General features: G+C 38.2%; 1 protein-coding gene and 1 long non-coding RNA gene across 2 annotated transcripts in view; both read left to right on the top strand.

Moving 5' to 3' along the window:
* The window catches only part of LOC133623895 (apolipoprotein B-100-like), a 174,227-nt gene extending 166,884 nt beyond the window's left edge, over positions 1-7,343 (top strand). Inside the window, exon 51 of the mRNA XM_072916126.1 lies at positions 5,379-7,343. Within this exon, the coding sequence (XP_072772227.1) occupies positions 5,379-5,510 (132 nt within the window). The 3' untranslated portion in view covers positions 5,511-7,343. The remainder of the gene's footprint in view (positions 1-5,378) is intronic.
* A 3,938-nt stretch (positions 7,344-11,281) lies between these two features.
* LOC140679862 (uncharacterized) overlaps positions 11,282-12,240 on the top strand; it is a 4,725-nt gene continuing 3,766 nt past the window's right edge. Inside the window, exons 1-2 of the long non-coding RNA XR_012051191.1 lie at positions 11,282-12,029; positions 12,205-12,240. The exon at positions 12,205-12,240 is cut by the window's right edge and continues 2 nt beyond it. This is a non-coding gene — a long non-coding RNA (uncharacterized lncRNA). The remainder of the gene's footprint in view (positions 12,030-12,204) is intronic.

The following is a 12,240-nucleotide window of genomic DNA, read 5'->3' as shown; positions in this document are numbered from 1 at the left end:
AGCTCCTTTTGCCTCAATTACTGCGTTAATGCGGCTGTTATGAGAGCCCAGGTTGCTCTGATAGTGGCCTTCAACTCTTCTGCGTTTTTGGGTCTGGCATTCTGCATCTTCCTTTTCATAATACCCCACAGATTTTCTATGGGGCTAAGGTCAGGGGAGTTGGCGGGCCAATTTAGAACAGAAATACCATGGTCCGTAAACCAGGCACGGGTAGATTTTGCGCTGTGTGCAGGCGCCAAGTCCTGTTGGAACTTGAAATCTCCATCTCCATAGAGCAGGTCAGCAGCAGGAAGCATGAAGTGCTCTAAAACTTGCTGGTAGACGGCTGCGTTGACCCTGGATCTCAGGAAACAGAGTGGACCGACACCAGCAGATGACATGGCACCCCAAACCATCACCCAACCATGCAAATTTTGCATTTCCTTTGGAAATCGAGGTCCCAGAGTCTGGAGGAAGACAGGAGAGGCACAGGATCCACGTTGCCTGAAGTCTAGTGTAAAGTTTCCACCATCAGTGATGGTTTGGGGTGCCATGTCATCTGCTGGTGTCGGTCCACTCTGTTTCCTGAGATCCAGGGTCAACGCAGCCGTCTACCAGCAAGTTTTAGAGCACTTCATGCTTCCTGCTGCTGACCTGCTCTATGGAGATGGAGATTTCAAGTTCCAACAGGGGGTTAGGTTTGGTTGATATCAGCACTTCAGTCATCAATAATTGCATCATCTGAGAAATTGACATTGAAACAGTGTAGGTCTGACTTGGTAGGATATGTACAGAGAGCAGTGAACATAGTGAGCTCAGAAAGCATAAGAACAAGTATCTACATTTGATTATTTACAATCCGGGGAGGTGGGATGTGGTGGGGGGAGGGTGTTAGTCACGGGTTGCAGTTGCCTGGAGGTGTTGTTTTAGTGTGGTTTTGAAGGAGGATAGAGATGCACTTTCTTTTACACCTGTTGGGAGTGCATTCCATATTGATGTGGCATAGAAGGAGAATGAGTTAAGACCTTTGTTAGATCAGAATCTGGGTTTAACGTGGTTTGTGGAGCTCCCCCTGGTGTTGTGGTTATGGCAGTCATTTACGTTCTGGAAGTAGTTTGACATGTACTTCGGTATCAGGGAGGTGTAGCGAATTTTATAGACTAGGCTCAGTGCAAGTTGTTTTACTCTGTCCTCCACCCTGAGCCAGCCCACTTTGGAGAAGTGGGTAGGAGTGAAGTGTGATCTGGGGTGGAGGTCTAGATGTCACACTGCAAAAACTGAAATCGAAGTAAGATTAAACATCTCAAATAAGGGTGATATTTGCTTATTTTCTGTTTGATAAGATAATTCTTCTCACTAAGCAGATTTTATGTTAGTGTTTTACTTGTTTTAAGAGTCTTGGTCCTAAATTATCTCAGTAAGATATTTCAGCTTGTAGCTGAGATTTTATGACTTATATTGAGTAAAACATGCTTGAAACTAGAATATCAACTGATGCAAAGCTGTGTCATCAACACTCACACTAGGGACGATGCTCGAAACAGGTTTTCCCGGTTGTTCGATAAGTCCTCGGACTCTAATCCCTTTTTGAGAACCGATACCCGTTATCGAGACCACTATAGTAAAGAAAAAGAGTTGGTTCTTTATTCGAATCCCTGGGAACGAATCCCAAATGGGCAGTGTTATGCCCATTTGATTGTAGACTCTTACTGACACCTTGTGGCGATATGAAAATACTACGCGTCATTAGTCTGGCCACTTCCGGGTTGGCGAGTCAGTTCAGTTCATGAGACAATTGAGAAGTAGACAATTTGTGTTAGCTCTTACAAGCCTTGGAAAAGATAAGTCTGTATGTAAACCGCTTGTTTATGTAACACATTATTAAGGTGGAAAGTGGTTACATTTAAAACTAAGATGTTTATTGAAAAACGATTTTTGTGCACTGTTTCAATGGATGATTTGAGGACTTAAAATGGCTGCCATTCACGTATTTCCACCATCGAAATAGTTTCAACACTCAGAAGTATTTGTTTGATGATAGTACTGTATATTTGTGTGAAGCTAATATTTACATGTGTATTAAATTTGAGTATGTTAATTGAATCACATAGCTTATACATTTGTCATTGTGTTTATTTCAGTTGAAAAAAAAAAAAAACAGTCCAGTGCAAGACAAAAGTAAAGATAGGAAAAGACAAAGCAAGATCAACAACAATAAAGAGCCTAAAGTGATTAATCTGCTTTGGAACTTTATTAGACGCCTTGGATTGTTTGTTAGCTGTTTGCCTTTGTGTGTAGTTAGTATGTTCCAATAGCAGCAGAAGTGCGCTTTTTGGAGAGCTGTATTATTTTCAGTTTTGTGCCCAAGGGACTGATTTTATTTAACACTATATTATTATTTATACACCTATAGTGATCACAGAGACAGGTTGTTTTTGTCTTACTGTATATATTTTTCTGAAAAATCCCACTTAATATACTTTGGGTAACAACAGTCAATATTTATTTTTTATTTTTTATTTTTTTAGGGGGGTAACAGTCAATATTTATTTATTTATTTTATTTATTTTTTCTTATAAAATAAAAGTGAGCTTTTGTTAAACCAAATATTGTGTTTTTTTCCATATACAACAACCTATCTGGATTCGATAAGAGAATCGGTTCGATAAGAGGATTGGATAATGGGCTCGAACTCGATAATTTCTTATCAAACATCATCCCTACTCACAAGTATCAAACTACTTTTTGAAAGTAATCATTTCTTATTTCAAGCAGGGAAAAAAAATCATGATGCCGAGCGCATATCATTATGTCAAGATAATGGCACTAGCATTTACTTAATTTAAGAATATTTTTCAACATATTGAGCAAAAAGGTCTCTTTTTTTTTTTTTCTACCAAGAAAAGTGCACTTGTTATTAGTGAGAATATACTTATTTTAAGGTATTTTTGGGTTCATTGAGGTTAGCTAATTTTACTTGTTTTGGAATGTCTTGACTAGCCGAATTTTCTTGTTCTATTGGCAGATAATTTTGCTTAGTTCAAATAAAATACCCCTCATTTTTGTATTTCTTTTCTTGTTTTTGAACACTGACTTTTTGCAGTGTAGATGGAACTGTTTTGCAGCATAAATTAAGAAGTACAATAATATTGCTGAATTTCCCCCAGGGATCAATAAAGTACTTTGTATTCTATTCTATTCTAATAAAAGTTGAGAGTAGGATTGGTAATTTGGTGTTAATATTTGAGCGGGCCTGGCCCCTCTGTAGTGGAAAAGTTGGGCCCCAGGTCAAAAAAGTTAAGAACCCCTGGTCTAGAGAGAAAAAAATATAACTGTTACAGTCAGTAAACGACACGTACAAAGGCGGATTTATCCATAAATTGGTGGTAATATCAGTATATGATCCATTCTAGAATGATTTGATCAATGTTTTTTAGTTAATGTTTACAAATTCATAGAACAAGTCCCTGGACACAGGAATACTTTAAGGGAAAACATGATTGCAATGAGTAATAAATAGTCTTTGCTCTTGTTTTGTTGTGTACAGTATTGACTTTGTTTTGATCAAATAAAGGCGAAAAAGGAGCCAGTTAAAATATTGTGCTGATATTGTCATACTGCCAATAGCACTCACCATCAATAAATTGATAATGTACAGTTCGGTATTGGTATCGGCTGATCTCACTCATGGATGATAGGAATCTGCAGCATAACTGCCTGATCAGAACATGCCTGTAAGAAATACTTTCTCTTTCACTTTTATTGGCAGTTTGGTATGCGGAAGTGGACTAACCTGTCCTGGCTTGAGTTGTTTACAGTTTTGGATTGTACAAAACCCAAAACCAGTCAAGTTGGCACGTTGTGTAAATGGTAAATAAAAAGAGAATACAATGATTTGCAAATCCTTTTCAACCTAAATTCAATTGAATAGACTGCAAAGACAAGATGCTTATTTTTCGAACTGGAAAACTTTATTTTTTGCAAATATTAGCTCATTTGGAATTTGATGCATGCAACATGTTTCAAAAAAGCTGGCACAAGTGGCAAAAAAGACTGAGAAAGTGGAGGAATGCTCATCAACCACTGATCTAGAACATCCCACAGGTGAACAGGCTAATTGGGAACAGGTGGGTGCCATGATTGGGTATAAAAGCAGCTTCAATGAAATGCTCAGTCATTCACAAACAATTTTGGGGTGAGGGTCACCACTTTGAACAAATGCGTGAGCAAATTGTCGAGCAGTTTTAAGAACATTTCTCAACCAGCTATTGCAAGGAATTTAGGGATTTCACCATCTACGGTTCGTAATATCATCTAAAGGTTCAGAGAATCTGGAGAAATCCCTCAGGCGGTAGTGCATCAAAATGCGACATCAGTGTGTAAAGGATATCACCTCATGGGCTCAGAAACACTTCAGAAAACCACTGTCAGTAACTACAGTTTGTCACTACACCTGTGAGTGCAAGTTAAAACTCTACTATGCAAGGCGAAAGCCATTTATCAACAACACCCAGAAACACTGCCGGCTTCACTGGGCCCGAGCTCATCTAAGATGGACTGATGCAAAGTGGAAAAGTGTTCTGTGGTCTGACCAGTCCACATTTCAAACTGTTTTTGGAAACTGTGGACACATGTCCTCCGGACCAAAAAGGAAAAGAACCATGCGGATTGTTATAGACGCAAAGTTGAAAAGCCAGCATCTGTGATGGTATGGGGGTGTATTGGTGCCCAAGGCATGGGTAACTTACACATCTGTGAAGGCGCCATTAATGCTGAAAGGTACATACAGGTTTTGGAGCAACATATGTTGCCATCCAAGCAACGTTATCATGGACGCCCCTGCTTATTTCAGCAAGACATTGCCAAGCCACGTGTTACAACAGCGTGGCTTCATAGTAAAAGAGTGCGGGTACTAGACTGGCCTGCCTGTAGTCCAGACCTGTCTCACATTGAAAATGCGTGGCGCATTATTAAGTGTAAGATACCCCGGACTGTTGAACAACTTAAGCTGTACATCAAGCAAGAATGGGAAAGAATTCCACCTGAAAAGCTTAAAACATTGGTCTCCTCAGTTCCCAAATGTTTACTGAGTGTTGTTAAAAGGAAAGGCCATGCAAGTTAATGATTATTTGCCAAAAAAAATTTTGTTTCTCAGTTGGAACATTAAGTATCTTGTCTTTGCAGTCTATTCAATTGAATATAAGTTGAAAAGGATTTGCTAATCATTGTATTCTGTTTTTATTTATCATTTACACAACGTGCCAACCACACTGGTTTTGGGTTTTGTACATGAAATGTTAATTCCACGTTGTTTGATGCTCGATCTATTCCGGTTTCGGTGACATCCGCTGTTGTCGCCCTGAGAAATAACACAATTCCTGCTTCTTCCTCCCTTTTAGATCCGGCCTCACATCGCCACACTGCGAAAGTACACGTATGGCAAACACATCCTGGCCAAGCTGGAGAAATTCTACATGAAGAGCGGATCCGAGCTGGGACCCATCGGCGGCCCTACGAATGGTCTCATGTAGTCCCGCGGAACGTCACGGAGCCACAAGACAACAGACGCAGGTTCCGTTAACCTCTGCCCCTCAACTATGAGGGGAATTACCAAAAGGAAAAAAAAAAGTAAATTTCACCCTAAAATGCTGTGACAGACTCCCTCCACGGCGCCCCCTTATTCTCTCGGGTAAAGCACAAGGCCATTGTTAATTATGTAATTGATGTATTTGTACATTTAATTTTTTTTTTACCTTGTAAATTCTTTGTAGAGGGGACAAAAACAACACATTTGCTGAAACTTCTTACAATTCACACCAGCAAGTGACTTATTAAAAGCTAAAACTGAGTGACTAAATTCCATTAAGCTTTGTTAACCGGGCTCGTCGAAGTTGAGGTTATTTGATATTCCTCCATGATCCCACGTCGGGTTGGAACAAGAGTATCCCAATGGGGCGGGGGGCTTTCACTAAGTCATGTTTTTAAATAGATTGCCTTGGTTTTTGGTCATTCAGTTCAATTTTGGTACCTAAATATTTCCATTATACATGCGATTAACTGGTACTAATGACAAGAGAATTTAAGGCGTTCTAGCAGAGGGTTTTTTTTCTTTTTAAATGCGATAGTCGGGGCTTGACGGCGTGCTGTGGCAGGTTGCCTCTTAATCATTGTTACATAATACAAAATGAACACTGCCCCAGAGCTATCTGTACATGGTAAATAATCATCTTTGGCTTATTAGTAGTTTAGTGTAGCATCTTTTGTGTCAATTGTCGCTTCCACCCCACCAACGCCGCCATATAATAGTCACAATTGTAAAGGGGAGTTTATCCCAGCGTTGTACATGAGATAAATAGACGGACTCGGAAGGGAAGGGAAGTCCATTTTTTTAATGTTCCTGTGTTTGTATTTCTAAACCTAATTTGGGTTGGGGGAGGGGGTATGCATTGATTGGAGGCCGGTGGGGCCATCTTAAAGCTATACAACTGTCCTGTAATTGTAGTGATGGCTTATTTGCTTCATATGAATTGTAGAATATTTGTAGTATATGTGCAGTTGGTAATTGTAAGATTATTCTTATCATCATTATTATTATTATTATTATTAGTTAAACTGAGAGAAAAAAAAAAAGTCTCCTTGTGGTGTTTGACAGGCCTTGCAAACTTGTAGTGATGCTTTTATTCCCTCTGTACAGTTGTACATTTGTAAACGTTGATGCTGTAAATGGGATGTCTTTTACATTTTAGTGGGGAGAAAAAGGCTAAAAGTGTGCATTTTTTGACGTGTGTGTGTATATTCATCACTCCTTTCCCCCCCTGTTTTGAATATAATGTATACAGTTTTATTTGAGCAATTATTTTGATGGAGGAAAAAAAAACAAGTCCTTTTTAAAGCTTCACAATCTGGCATGTATTGTTTTTAATCTCTTACAGAAAAAAAAAAAAAAAAAGGCCAGCCTCTATTTGTACTGGAGCTGCTGTAACATCCACTGTTGATAGTCTTTCTGATGTGACACTTTTAAAAATGGATTTACAAACAAAACAAAAAAAAGAATTCGGAGGCTGCCTTTTATTAGTCTTCTGCTAACTTCACAGGATACGACGAGAAATATTTTTGTACAGAAACAGTGCTGTATTTTTGGCGCAGCGACTACCTTGTAAGCAAAAAAAACACACAAAAAAAACACATTGTAAAATATTGTCAATTATATAAATATGAACATATGAGTTTTGTCACACTGTCAAAGTCATGTACATTTTCGGGTGGCCTTATGTACATTTCCAGATGTTAGATGAAGAAAACCAACTCAATTTTTTTTTGGAGGCAGAATTGTGACTATGTATGATTAAACTGTTCTAACATTTCACCTGCATTGTGTTATTTATTCATGCTTTTTACTTTTTCGCTCTTGCCGGTGATTAAATCAGAAAATTACTGCGTTGCACTGTCTTAAATTGAATTAGTTTTTATTTTATTTTATTTTTGCATATATTGGTATCCATATGTACAAACCCCGTTTCCATATGAGTTGGGAAATTGTGTTAGATGTAAATATGAACGGAATACAATGATTTGCAAATCATTTTCAACCCATATTCAATTGAATATTCTACAAAGACAACATATTTGATGTTCAAACTGATAAACATTTTTTTTTTTTTTTGCAAATAATTAACTTTTGGGAAAGGTGGCAATAAATACTGATAAAGTTGAGGAATGCTCATCAAACTCTTATTTGGAACATCCCACAGGTGTGCAGGCTAATTGGGAACAGGTGGGTGCCATGATTGGGTATAAAAACAGCTTCCCAAAAAATGCTCAGTCTTTCACAAGAAAGGATGGGGCGAGGTACACCCCTTTGTCCACAACTGTGTGAGCAAATAGTCAAACAGTTTAAGAACAACGTTTCTCAAAGTGCAATTGCAAGAAATTTCGGGATTTCAACATCTACGGTCCATAATATCAAAAGGTTCAGAGAATCTGGAGAAATCACTCCACGTAAGCGGCATGGCCGGAAACCAACATTGAATGACCGTGACCTTCGATCCCTCAGACGACACAGTATCAAAAACCGACATCAATCTCTAAAGGATATCACCACATGGGCTCAGGAACACTTTAGAAAATCACTGTCACTAAATACAGTTGGTCGCTACATCTGGAAGTGCAAGTTAAAGCTCTACTATGCAAAGCGAAAGCCATTTATCAACAACACCCAGAAACGCCGCCGGCTTCTCTGGGCCCGAGATCATCTAAGATGGACTCATGCAAAGTGGAAAAGTGTTCTGTGGTCTGACCAGTCCACATTTCAAACTGTTTTTGGAAATATTCGACATCGTGTCATCCGGACCAAAGGGGAAGCGAACCATCCAGACTGTTATCGACGCAAAGTTGAAAAGCCAGCATCTGTGATGGTATGGGGGTGCATTAGTGCCCAAGGCATGGGTAACTTACACATCTGTGAAGGCACCATTAATGCTGAAAGGTACATACAGGTTTTGGAACAACATATGCTGCCATCTAAGTGCCGTCTTTTTCATGGACGCCCCTGCTTATTTCAGCAAGACAATGCCAACAGTGTGGCTTCATAAAAAAAGAGTGCGGGTACTTTCCTGGCCCGCCTGCAGTCCAGACCTGTCTCCCATCGAAAATGTGTGGCGCATTATGAAGTGTAAAATACGACAGCGCAGACCCAGGACTGTTGAACGACTGAAGCTCTACATAAAACAAGAATGGGAAAGATTTCCACTTTCAAAGCTTCAACAATTAGTTTCCTTAGTTCCTAATCGTTTATTGAGTGTTGTTAAAAGAAAAGGTGATGTAACACAGTGGTGAACATGCCCTTTCCCAACTACTTTGGCACGTGTTGCAGCCATGTAATTCTAAGTTAATATTTGCAAAAAAAAAATGAAGTTTATGAGTTTGAACATCAAATATCTTGTCTTTGTAGTGCATTCAATTGAATATGGGTTGAAAAGGATTTGCAAATCATTGTATTCCGTTTATATTTACATCTAACACAATTTCTCAACTCATATGGAAACGGGGTTTATATATATATATATATATATATATATATATATATATATATATATATATATATATAGTATAATATCATTAAATATTATTACTATGTATTAAAACCATAATGTTCTAGTAAACATTCTTGGATTAATAATTAAGGTGTACAGACACTAATGTATAATAACCATTAATTTAATTTACCCATTGTAATCTCAGTGACTTAATTAAGAAATACTAATTACTCCAAAAAAAAGAAAGCCTAAAATGTAATTAGTAGTGGGAGATTTAAGACTCAATACAACGGCAATGAGTAAATTCTACCAAGTAGTCTACACCTCGTTAAATTAATAATTTTCTTGGCACTAAGAACCGACCAACCGACGATACCTTAATGCCAACGGTTATTGAGGGTGAGGGACAAGTATTCGTGGGGGTTGCTTTTAGTGAATTATTCCTGCCATTTGGTTCCTACCTCCGGGCCATATATTGGGTCTCACCCCACACTTTCATTGACAATAGCAATCATTTCTTTATCAGCTATTTTTAACAAGCGTGTTCGGCGTATCTCTTAGTGGGCGGGGCCTAAGACAGCATGAAGACGTCATGGGGAAACAAAAGCAGGTAATTCCAGACATGACACGGTTAACGACTTTACTCCTATTTATTTCCATCCATCCATTTTCTAACGCTTGTCCCTTTTGGGGCCGCGGGTGGTGCTGGAGCCTATCTCAGCTGCATACGGGTATTTGTTCTCTATAATTACAGCCGAGAGGAGCCAGGTGAGGTGGTTCGGGCATCTGGTCAGGATGCCGCCCGAACGCCTCCCTAGGGAGGTGTTTCGGGCACGTCTGACCGGTAGGAGGCCACGGGGAAAACCCAGGACACGTTGGGAAGACTATGTCTCCCGGCTGGCCTGGGAACGTCTCGGGATCCCCCAGGAGGAGCTGGACCAAGTGGCTGGGGGGAGGGAAGTCTGGGCTTCCCTGCTTAGGCTGCTGCCCCCGCAACCTGACCTCGGATAAGCGGAAGAAGATGGATTAATGGACGGACATCGGTAAGTTTTAATCGTATTTGTTTGTACTGTGGGTTAGATGAAGAAAATAAGTAAAAAAAAATTTGGGGGGAGCCAGAATTGTGACTATGATTAAACTGTTCTAACATTTCTGCATTGTTATTTATTCATGCTTTTTACTTTTTAGCTCTTACTGCATTGTCCTTTCTTAAATTAAATTATTTTTTATTTTATTTTATTTTTAACAAACGTGTGCGGTGTATTTCTTAGTGGGCGGGGCCTAAGACAGCATGAAGACATCATGGGTATAGAGATGTCCAATAATATCGGCCGATAAATGGTTTTAAATGTAATATCGAAAATTATTGGTATCGGTATCGTTTTTTGGGGGGTTTATTTTTTATTTTTTATTAAATCAACATAAAAAACACAAGATACCCTTACAATTAGTGCACCAACCCAAAAACCTCCCTCCCCCATTTACACTCATTCACACTCATTCACACAAAAAGGGTTGTTTTTTTCTGTTATTAATATTCTGCTTCCTACATTATATATCAATATATATCAATACAGTCTGCAAGGGATACAGTCCGTAAGCACACATGATTGTGTGTGCTGCTGCTCCACTAATAGTACTAACCTTTAACAGTTAATTTTACTCATTTTCATTTATTACTAGTTTCTATGTAACTGTTTTTATATTGTTTTACTTTCTTTTTTATTCAAGAAAATGTTTTAAATGTTTTTTATCTTATTTTATAAAAAATTTAAAAAAAGGACTTTATCTTCACCATACCTGGTTGTCCAAATTAGGCATAATAATGTGTTAAAATCCACGACTGTATATAGCGGTATCGGTTGATATTGGTATCGGTAATTAAAGAGTTGGACAATATCGGGATATCGGCAAAAAGCCATTATCGGACATCCCTACATGGGTAAACAAAGGCAGTTGATTCCAGACATGACACGGTTAACGACTTTACTCCTATTTATTTCTTCTCTATAATTATCTGTAAGTTTTAATTGCATTTGTTTGTATTGTGGGTTAGATGAAGAAAACCAAGTCAAATTTTTTTTGGGGAGGCATAATTGTGACTATGATTAAACTGTTCTAATATTTCTGCATTGTTGTTTATTAATACTTTTTAGTTTTTAGCTCTTGCCGATGATTAAATCAGAAAACTACTGCATTGTACTTTCTTAAATTAAATGTATTTTTTTATTTTTTTAATGTTTAACAAGCGTATTCGGTGTATTTCTTAGTGGGCGGGGCTTAAGACAGCATGAAGACGTCATGGGGAAACAAAAGCAGGTGATTCCAGACATGACACGGTTATCGACTTTACTCCTGACTATTTATTTATTATCTCCAATTACAGTCGACACATCGGTAAGTTTTAACCTTATTTGTTTGTACTATGTACACTTAAGGCTAATTTATATGTATCGTGTAGATTTAAGTTTTACTAGAAACGTCTACTGGCATTTCGAACTCGCAGTTTCGTCTCACTTCCGTGTTTATTTCCGTTAGTTAGGGTTTATTTTGCACGTATTTCGATTACTAAGTGCTGAAAAATGTTACTAATAGTTTATTCTCATGTGTTAAACAAGGTAACTTAAGTAGAAACGGCTCTTTTAAAACAGTCTTACGGCGTCAATATAACCGCAATATTATGTTAATAAAATATATTTTTTGATGTCAATGTCGTAAATATTTTCTTGCCTCAAATATGCTCTTTTATCCTGCACTACAACGAGCTAATGCAACGAAATGTCGTTCTTACCTGTACTGTAAAGTTCAAATTTGAATGACAATAAAACGAGGTCTAAGTCTATATGTCAACAAAAAAAAAATAGAAAGAAGTATAACCGCAGACATCCGGTAAGGGTGGGGGTTTGTGTCTGTCAGAAATATTTCTACTGTGGAAACTTTCATTTTTCTCCTCATTTACATTCTTTGTCACTTAGTTTTGGGCTTCAGCAAGAGATTTGGACGCATTGGTCTCAGGTAATTATCCAACTAATTATTTTCAATGCTTATCAGTCAATCAATGTTTACTTATATAGCCCTAAATCACGAGTGTCTCAAAGGGCTGCACAAGCCAGAACGATTTAACGGTCACACATTTTAATACCGCAGCTTCATTTGTTCAATTATGGACTCTTCCCCTTTTCTACAACAGGTGCTGGTGATGGAGAGTCTGAAACTAAAGCCGAAC

Source organism: Nerophis lumbriciformis, linkage group LG26, assembly GCF_033978685.3.
Source record: "Nerophis lumbriciformis linkage group LG26, RoL_Nlum_v2.1, whole genome shotgun sequence".
In the NCBI taxonomy this organism is placed as follows: domain Eukaryota; kingdom Metazoa; phylum Chordata; class Actinopteri; order Syngnathiformes; family Syngnathidae; genus Nerophis; species Nerophis lumbriciformis.
The sequence above is the reverse complement of the archived record's forward strand: the minus strand, read 5'-3'. Positions and strand labels throughout refer to the sequence as shown.